Source organism: Ruditapes philippinarum, unplaced genomic scaffold, assembly GCF_026571515.1.
Source record: "Ruditapes philippinarum isolate M1 unplaced genomic scaffold, ASM2657151v2 ctg12871_1_1_1_1, whole genome shotgun sequence".
NCBI classification, from domain to species: domain Eukaryota; kingdom Metazoa; phylum Mollusca; class Bivalvia; order Venerida; family Veneridae; genus Ruditapes; species Ruditapes philippinarum.
Genome location: NW_026860865.1, coordinates 12,616 through 22,682, shown reverse-complemented (window position 1 = coordinate 22,682; position 10,067 = coordinate 12,616). Strand labels below are relative to the sequence as shown.

Genomic DNA, 10,067 nt, shown 5'->3' with positions numbered 1-10,067 from the left:
TTATCTAAAAAATAATGATTTAAATATTATCATGGCATTTTCTGGCAATAAATGTCATATGAGCGGTCTTGTGACATTAGAGCTGTCTTGTTGTATTGTGCTACTTTAAAAGTAATCGTCTGATAAAATTTGAGCATTTATCTAGGCAACTTTTTAAAGAAATTTTTAAGTATTCTTTCGGTAAAAATATTACTCACTCTTTCATAGATTTTCTCTACATGGTATGGGTTTGTTGAAAAAATGACTGTTACCGAAGCAAAGATAATTGAAGCTGATGAAAATATGAAGCAGAAGGAGAAAGAAGGTATGTATAATTGGTTCTGATAGCAATAGTAAAACACTTTTAAAACTATCAATTGTAAGAAAAGCTTGATTAACGGTTAAATACTCAAATGTGAAAATGATGCTGATTCACTAAAGCGACAAACTGTCTATACTAATTATCCCTCCGTTTCATTTTCCATTTCATCAAGGAATATCACGTGATCAATAATTAGGGATATCAAAACCCATTAGCTATGATAATAAACAATAGTAATCTATAACGCTCATAGTTTACTTTAAAAATAGTCTTAGACTACATTCTTAAAGAATTATAACAAAAGGTACAAAGATAAACATATTTTAAAAAATGAATGTAAGCTCTTTATAAGTTATTTACCAAATATGAGTGAACTCGAAAGCTTCTATAAGCAGAACTCATGGTCTTACATTCACGATAATAAGTTGTAGTTGTTTTTTAAGCCGAGCAAAGGCGAAACCAAGAAAACCTCGCAGTATTAGTACAGCAACAACAAAAAGCTCAAGAAGACGCGGAAAAAAAACAGAAAAAAGATTTAGCAGATCATTATGAAGAGCAAGAAAAAGATCGTCGTAAACTGCAAGAAGCACAGAAAAAAACGTATGAAGCATTGGTGAGAGAAAGGTTGGGAAGAGAAGCAGCAGAAAAGGAAGTTGAACGCTACAAACTTGCACAAGAAGCTGCAGTAACAGAAGTTGAACGCTTTAGGACGGAACAAGAATACGCTCGCGGTGAGGCTGCGCGTTTAAGAAAACAAGAAGAAGACAGAAAACAAAAGTGGATCGGTACAAGAGTATGGGATGCGATCTGGAATGAATAAGCCATAAATATTTTGCTTTCGTGGACAAACTGAGAATAATTTCAACAAAGTAGTTATGTGTTTTATGTAGGAAAAAATGTAATATCCATTGAATATAACTTGACTTTGCACTGTGTCATAATAACATAGAGACTTCATTGAATCGTGTTTATATTTGATTGTAAAACGAATTAATACTTTGAAATCACAGATAAATATACATTACATCTTACATTATATTCAATATATGTTTTGACGTTATGAGTTCCTTTCTGTACAAATGGAAAGTAGATTTTCGAAATCAAATCATATTTTTCAATATTTTAAATTCTTACTGCAGGTCGTTTTAAACTTTAAAAAATTATGTAGAAATGATTCATAATTCAAGGATGATAATACATTTTCTTTAATGATATGATGTTTCTTTGGATAATGATTTTCTAAAAAACTATTTTGTTTTTAAACTGATCGATAATCAATGGCAAATTTCTGGACTGTTTTCTTTTGACTGTTTAAATATTCAGAGATATATTTCGTAAATTACAATATATACATAGATATTGTGAAATTTGTTCAAAGAATCATGATAAATTCAACATACACTAAATACATATTCCTCATTGTTAAGACTATATAAGAATAAAATTTCCATGATAAGTCACCGTCTTAAGTTATATGTTCTTATATCGGACATAAAAAAGTTGAACCCAGGTTGGTGCACATTTTACCCGAGTGTTAACTTAAAGATATATTTAAATATATTAGATATATATGTTTTGTGGAAATTCACGAAGCAAAATCACATGCCAAGTACGTCAGCTCTGGGCATCATAGTTACACGATAAGACGTAAATGAATTTTCCTTTACTACACGTATGATACACTTGGGGTTATCTAGGCATTTTATGGATGTTTTAAATATCTCTTGAACGACAACGTGTATTGAAATAAAATTTTATCAGCATACTTTGTAGGCAATAATCACACATTTTGAAAGGAACAGTTTATTGCGACAATAATGCTTTTAAGGAAGCACATACACGGCATCTGACACATGGTAGACAAGCGCAGTAATACGGTTTTGTGTGTGCTAATTTTGAACTAATAAATAACATAGGAAACCCGCTTAACATCGCATGTTTCTTCCATGACGTCATTGTAGTGATTTTTTTAATTGTGGACGTCATATTCGTTATTTTTTGTTGATATCACTAGAAACTCTAGAAGCCGATATTGTTTACAATGGGAAAACGACGGACAAGCAGAAATTAGAAAATCGCGCGATTATAAAGTTTTGTTGTAATTTGGGAATGACGCCTACTAAAACGAAACAAAAATCAGCATGCGGACAGAGAAAATAAAATTTCACGATCATTATTGCTTAAAATGACATAAAAGATTTAGTGGTGGACGATATACAATTATCAACGCGTATGAGTGACGACGTCAAAACGTGCCTTGATACAGATGGCGTCTAACCATATAATGAATTATGGAGGCGACCGATTGCAGTAATGGAACATAGTGGCGCATTGTAAAACAATAAGATAATAAATAATAACAACATTTTTGTTCACATTTAATTGGTAGTTGTATTTTTTACGCTTATTACGGGTCAAGGGACATCTGCGTGGTCGCCGGTTTCAGTCAAATTGCCTATCTACTGAACGCTTCACAGCGTAGTATATTTCCGATAGATGAGGCATGATTTTCGATGTGTACCAGCGTTGGATTCATGAACGATGTGTGCAGGCCGGAGGACATTACTTTGAGAAGCAGTAACAATTATTGACTGCGTTACGGTGAGGTACAAGTTGTACGTTATTATGACGTTGACGTCAATACATATTTGGAGTGCACTGCTGTCGCCGACAGGTGTTTATGCAAGCTTTATTATTGTAGTAATATAAGAAGCTATTAACATGAATTGTTTTGTGTTTTTCTTTATACTATTTATTCTTCTAAGCAGTGTAAGAATTTCAAAACAATATCCCAAATATATTTTACGCAACAAAGAAAATCCACGAATTTTTGGATAATCCCTCGTATAGCTCAAATGACCCAAAAGGCGTAAATGTCAGTTTTGTGAACGTTCATAAGGCAATGCTACATACCAAAGAACTAAGCTTTGGACAAAAATGTTTCACACATAATGATGTATATGTATTTTCCTATATAAACGTTTATAACAAGTTTATATCAAGTGACCACAGTGGCGGACAAAACTGGCTCAAGAAGAATACTTACAAGAAGTGCTGTAGTTATGCAAATGGGCCTTCAACATGACATATATCTAAATTCGGGGTGATTTAGTTTCACACAATTAGACTGAAACATATGTTCTATTTTAACCAAATGACCCCTTTGATGGGCCAAACATCGACAAAAAGTTCATACATTTTGTTGAAATCTTAATGACTATGTTTCATGCCAAATATTGAAACCTTGGGCATGATAGTTTTACACAAAATGTGTTTGTAAAAATAAGTCTTTTCTACTCAAGTACACTAAGGGCGTAAGAAATATCAATTTTATAGAGGTCCACAAGGAAATGTAATACTATAGTGATTAATACCTTAACAGTGCGTATTTAGATTCACACATTAGGACTTCGTTCTCTTTCTTGACAAGTGTATGTAAAAAAATATACCCAGAGCGGCGTAATTATCGACCAGAGGGGCATGACATCATCACTTATGTAGAGATTAAGTGTAATGCTACACTTAGGCATCGTAGTTTTACACTATAAAACTTAATTATGTGTTTTAAGTTTCAAAATTGAATTATGCGTAAACCGTTGCTAAGGGTCGCTTTCCAGTACCATCCATGAACATGCTAAATTAATCCGAGGCTATAGCATTTTAACTTTTGTCGTTTGGAACGTTTTTAAGGGATTCCGTTTTCACTATTTTCCTCTTTAAGTTTATATTAATCTGGTGACACCAAGGCGGGGAAAAGTTTGATCCGAGGAAGTTCAAACAATCTAGGTTCTCAGAATCGATTCAAAAGATACAGAGCGGACACGAAATTTAGAAATTTAAGCACATTCAACATTTCTGTCCAATATTTTCAATTAACTTTTGTCGACTTAAACGGACACGAACTAGTTCATAGAAGGAAGGAGGAACGACAAGGTCCGTGCCACTATACGCTCAAATATTATAGGGCCTAACGAAACAAATGGGGAAAAAAGTAACTTTTTAGTAGCTTTATTTCAATATCTGCAGACAAATGAATTTTAAGCAAAAGTAAGTATAAACAATCACATATTGTCTTCAAATATTTAAATCCTTGTCTTTAGCGTAGTTTTTCAAATATGTCGACGTGTATCAAATTCAATCTTCAGGGTAGTCGATTATTAAAAAAAAGCAAATCACGTTACAAAAACAAGGTCAAATATAGTAAGGGCAGCATTGCTAAAATTTCCGTCATGATAAACACATACTGTGCAAGTGTTCTGACGAAACGTTTCTTACAAAAAAGAGTAATAGCGTTAACAAGAGCACGACAGCTAAACACAGTTGCCTCCCTTGTAAAAATAGGACTTCTTAAAAATATACCATAAAAACCTATTTGGATACACTTCTTTCATATATATGTAGTCCATATTCTAGGGATATAGAAATATGCTGTACGTATAATATACAAATATAGACATCTTGCATATACCAATGCTGAATTACTTGGCATCTTTTTTGTACAATAAATTATTTATTGTGTTTCTATTATCAGCATTAACGCGAATTTTCTAAACCTTATTGAGAAATGTAACACTTTACTAGTTAACACATATTTATTTATTTATTCTTCAAACTACTCAAAATTCATAAAGCATTTTCTTTTACCAATCGCATGAAAACTTTGTAAACAAGTCAAGTCTTGATAATTACATCAACTGTATCTTTTAAATTAAATACTACAAAGTGCATAAGTACTTATTGTATGCCTTATAAGGACATAGTAATTCTAAAAATGAATTCTGCACAGTCTTTTTTCCATTCCAGCTATACAATCTAAAGTAAAACTTGTCAGCATTGTTTGCATTCTACTACATAGCTTGTCATTTGTTTTCGAAAATTCCAATCAAGAAAACATTATGTTTCATATACATTTCTTCTAGGATTTATGTAATGATTAAGTTATTGTATGTAAGTATATAGTATCGGTATACATGTAGTTTTATGAATTTGTTTACTACATATATACTTGTTTATATCAAGACTAGATCATGTATGAGGATGGTTTTGAATCAAAACAGTTATTGGATAATAGAGAAAATGAAGAATATAATTACTGCTGGCCTCTTGGGATTCAAATAGCAAAATTCAGAGCAAATAAAAAAACTATTGAAATGATTTGAAAATGTTAGTAAAACAAAAATACTAGACATGGAAAAGCATAAGCATTGAATGTATTTGAACATAACAGAAAAGACATAGACATTTGTCAGACATTTCAGACAACGAAACCACAGACACATATTGTCAATGCCAAAGCAGAGTTTAGACAAGACATTGTCATTTTTGTAGAAGACAAACAATCATGGAACAGAGTATTGCCCTTAGACTTTTTTTGGACTTGGTATCGCTCTTGAATCTGAGATAAAAATTATAATATAATGAGGTTATTTGTAGATACGAATACAGTTGTAGTATGAAATATCTATCAAGACAAGGCTTCATAAAATACGAGCTGAACTTTTTGTCGCTACTGTCGTCCGAAATTTCAAAAAGTAATGTTGAATTTACTTCAAAAATTGGGATAACTTTCTTTGAATGCAACTACCTTATTTTTATTTGACAAGGTGTTATTTGTTTTTCTGTTTTTAATAATATATAATTTTCTTCATGTTTGGCATAATACGTACTTAAAGACGATCATTATTTATTATGGCAATAATTATGGTTAGTTTTCTCGACAAAAAATTCATCTTGTTATTGAAAAGGAACGAACATAAAGGGTTTATGCATGGAGATGCTAAAAATATATGTTTGCTGTACAGTTACATTTTTAAACTTAATAATCTTAACTTTAAATTCCTTCATGTTTCAAGTGATCATTTAAATCAGATAAAGGTCCAAATAAACTATTGTGTAGAATTTTGACGTCCACATGTTACATATTGTTTCATGGTTTTATTGTCTCAATTATCACGTTTTGTAAATGAACAATTGTCATGTATCAAAATATTAAGTTTTTCATATCTTTTCTAAATACTTCAATGCTTATAAGTATAAAGTAGAACTGCCACTGTCAGGGCGTTAATACCCCTACCTACCACTTTGTCAGAATCAACAGTGGTCATTTAGAGCTAAAGCAAATGTGTGGGTAGTAAGCCAATGCATTAATAAATTATGTATTCTACACGTTTTAAAGGCAAAGATCAAAGTGACCTTAACCTTTGGCTCACTTATCTGAAACTGCAACTGCATGACTTGAATACCCCTTCCAATTCATGCAACTTTGCCTGGGACTGTTTTATGATGAATATATGAGAACATAATTATATGTTTCAAATGTGAAAATGTCAAAAATAATACACTGTTGACAGGTATTATTAAGCATTTGAGCAGACAAGTTTACTGTCGTAAAAGCCCCTGTGATCTTGACCTATGACAAAGTCACCTAAAAATCAATAGGGATCATCTACTAGTCAAAACCAACCACAATACAAAATATAAAGACGGTTAGTCAAAGCATTCTCAAGCCATTGATCAGATAAGTCTTTTGAACTAAAGACCACTGTGACCTTGAACTTAGACCCAGTGACTTCGAAATCAATAGGCATCACCTGATGGCCATGACAAATATGAAGACTTTGAGTCAAATGATTCTTAAGTTATTGGGTGGACACAATTTTTTAAGTCAATGTCCCTGTGACTTTCATTTTGACCCAGTAAGATCAAGATCAATAGGGTAATCTTATTGAAGACTAACCCCCATGCCAAATATGAAGACTGTGGGTCAAAAGATTCTTAATTTATTGGGCGGACAAGTTTGTTTTTTAAATAAAGGTCTTTCTGACCTTAATCTTTTTTAATGGTTCTAATCTTATTTAGTCAATAAAACATCATAAACACATTGCCGAGTTAAGTTTCCGACAGGAGTTACACATATAAGTCTATTATTCCTATCGATTATTCTTTTATGTCAAATGTCAAGATATCAATATTCTACGAAAATAATCTTGATTGGTTAGAAAAAAACAAAACCCTATCGTCTTCGACAAACTGTTTGTATGCATGACAGAATCACAGTTAATATTATCAAAAAATTCTTATTGTATAATATTTAATATGATGTGTTGACTAGATATATATTAACATAATATATGTCAAGTAACTTCACTTATCATCATTACTTAACAAAAGTAAATATATTAACTCTGTATCATTTGTTATAAAAAGACCAGTTTATCTGTTATAAGTCTTTAAAAAGGCATAATCCGCCGTTGGGACACAAACAATGCATCGTATCGTGCTTTTAAATATGATGAAATATAAAAGGTAATCCAGGCTTAATCATAAAATTCGAAGTTTTTTATTTATCCATGTAAACAGACAGTGTAAGCGGATTGATAATGAAATAGTTGCTGCTTTGATCGTCATGCGAAAAGAAATAACATTTTCGCAAATCAATTCATAAGGTATATATAATGTATCAAATGTTAAAAAATAAGAAAGTTTTATGTTACGTGTACTCATAAATAAATAAATTATTTTGATATGTTAACCATGCCGTTTCTTTGCATTTGAAATGATATACAGATACGTTTAAATCAAATATTATGAAGTGGAAATAAATTCATGATAGTTTCATTAATGTTGTATTTCAATATTAAAAATGAACTTAAATGAACTTAATGTTTCATTCAATTGGGACATTTCCAGCTTATTTTGTCCACAAATTTGCATGATCTGAAATTTTCAATTTACATCAAAGAAAACTAGCCATTTTATTCAAGGATCAAATTATTACAAAGCAACGGTGTGAGTTGTAAACAATAAATGATGTTTTTCTTTTTGTTTGTTAAGAGGTTATAATTTCTGTTTGAAAAATGACATATGAATAATATGCTGTTTCATCGTTTATTTCCCGTTTCATAAGAACGTTAGATTATCTGAGAAGTAGATAAATTCAAAACGTAAATACAAAGAAGAGTTTTTTTCCTCAAATGAAATACAGTGATGTTAGTACTTATATTAGTTGAAAATCCGAAGATATGTGTAAAAAAAATCTGGAACCAAAGTAATCCCTCGGAAGCATTAATCACAACAAAATTACATGAGAATTGCAGACTCGGGTGGATTGAGTCTGTGCATGAGGGATAATGTAAAGTGTAACAGCCCTCACGCCCCCTAGCACCGGCTTGGGTGGTACTCAATTCTCAACACATAATAGTACTGGCATCAATCATCCCGAAGGACCAGAAAAATATAACAACACTGAAGTTAAGTATGGGGCAACTTTTTACAGCTGCCATACAGCACTTGACACCTGCTGTTGTGAAGTATAAAAATCTGGTTGTTTCTGCAAATTATTACTACAATAGTGAATATCTATACTTTTCCTAAAAATCTTAATACATTTTCTCAAGTTTTATGTTCTTGAATTTGTGGCTCCTCTGGAGGCATGCTTCTTCAATAACCATAAGCAAGTTTCTTTTTCTATCCGTTTGGCTCTTTACAGTTTATTGAACTCTAATCCATATATCGCTGTTTCAATTTTCGAGCGAGTCGTAGATCTCCATTGTTGTCATAACTGGGTATTTATCTCTCATCCCATATTTAGAAATATATTTCGATTTGAAGACGACTACTTGCAAAGAAATCGGTAATAACAACTTTTTTATTTTGCCGTCATTATTCATTGGCCAGTATAAGTTGATATATCTTTAGTAAACAAATATAAACTTGAAGATAAATTCAATGTTATGGCTCGATTTATAACTTAGTCTAATACTTAGTCTTATAATAAGTATGTAACAATGAATATACTATTTATAAGAAACAACTGAGAAGTGCAAAACCAACAAGCTTGATACATGACTAGAAAAACTTTAAAAAGTACATTTTGTTTAACAACGGAACAATTGAATTGTCGATAAAAAAATGAACATGGCTTTTCTACATAATGTTTCTTTTTGTACTTGCTATAGCAAACCTGTAAGATGTCTTCCAATTAAACAATGCATTGGTTGGTTTGTTGAATGTTTTCTTACCAACACTGTTAAAGCGATTGTCCAGCTTAACTGGTAGGGGAAGAACTGTGGAACCCTCCATGTATTAGTTCAGGCACGAACGGCCGTCTGAGTAAAACCAACGTGGTTCTGTTAGATACCCGAATGGCTGCCTCACATAAAAAAACATGTCTATGCATTATAATAATACTTAGTTCTCTAAATTTGGTTACTATTTAATAAAAGAACAAACATGTTTATAAGCTGCATTTTATTTCATTTATATAAAGTAGGATTTCAAAAACCCTTTTCAAAAATCAAGTTGGAAGGGATATCTGTAATGTTAAATCACATAGTTAAAATCTGAAAGTGGGCTTTATAAATTTCTTTTACATGACAATGTAACAGATTTGGAATTTCTCCGTTTTTGATATCATACAACATTATATAAAAAGGCTAATAGATTCTGTCGCGCTACAATTATTCAAATTGTGCGAAACCCCGATCAAATGCAACATTTATATTAAGCAATAATTATTGCGAAAAATGTGTTCATATTCCTATTTGTAAATAACCATCTATATAAAAAAATATTTATAAATTATTACGTACATTTCTAGCAATGATTGTATTTGTGAAAAACAAGTAGCTCTTTAATTGACAGTATGCCAATCTAAGGGTATATAGTGAGTAAACAGTGAAAATGAAAGTAAGTTTGAATTCTGCCATAAACCCTTCTAATTTTATAATTTACTTTGCATAAACGATACAGAACTCAAGAAAATTAA

General features: G+C 31.4%; 1 protein-coding gene across 1 annotated transcript; it reads left to right on the top strand.

The window, feature by feature from the left end:
* Positions 1 to 53: 53 nt before the first annotated feature.
* LOC132713621 (uncharacterized) lies at positions 54 to 1,729 on the top strand. The gene is made up of 2 exons (XM_060696270.1): positions 54 to 304; positions 745 to 1,729. Exons 1-2 carry the CDS (start codon positions 241 to 243, stop codon positions 1,119 to 1,121), a joined length of 441 nt encoding a protein of 146 aa, XP_060552253.1. The 5' UTR covers positions 54 to 240; the 3' UTR covers positions 1,122 to 1,729.
* Positions 1,730 to 10,067: the final 8,338 nt, after the last annotated feature.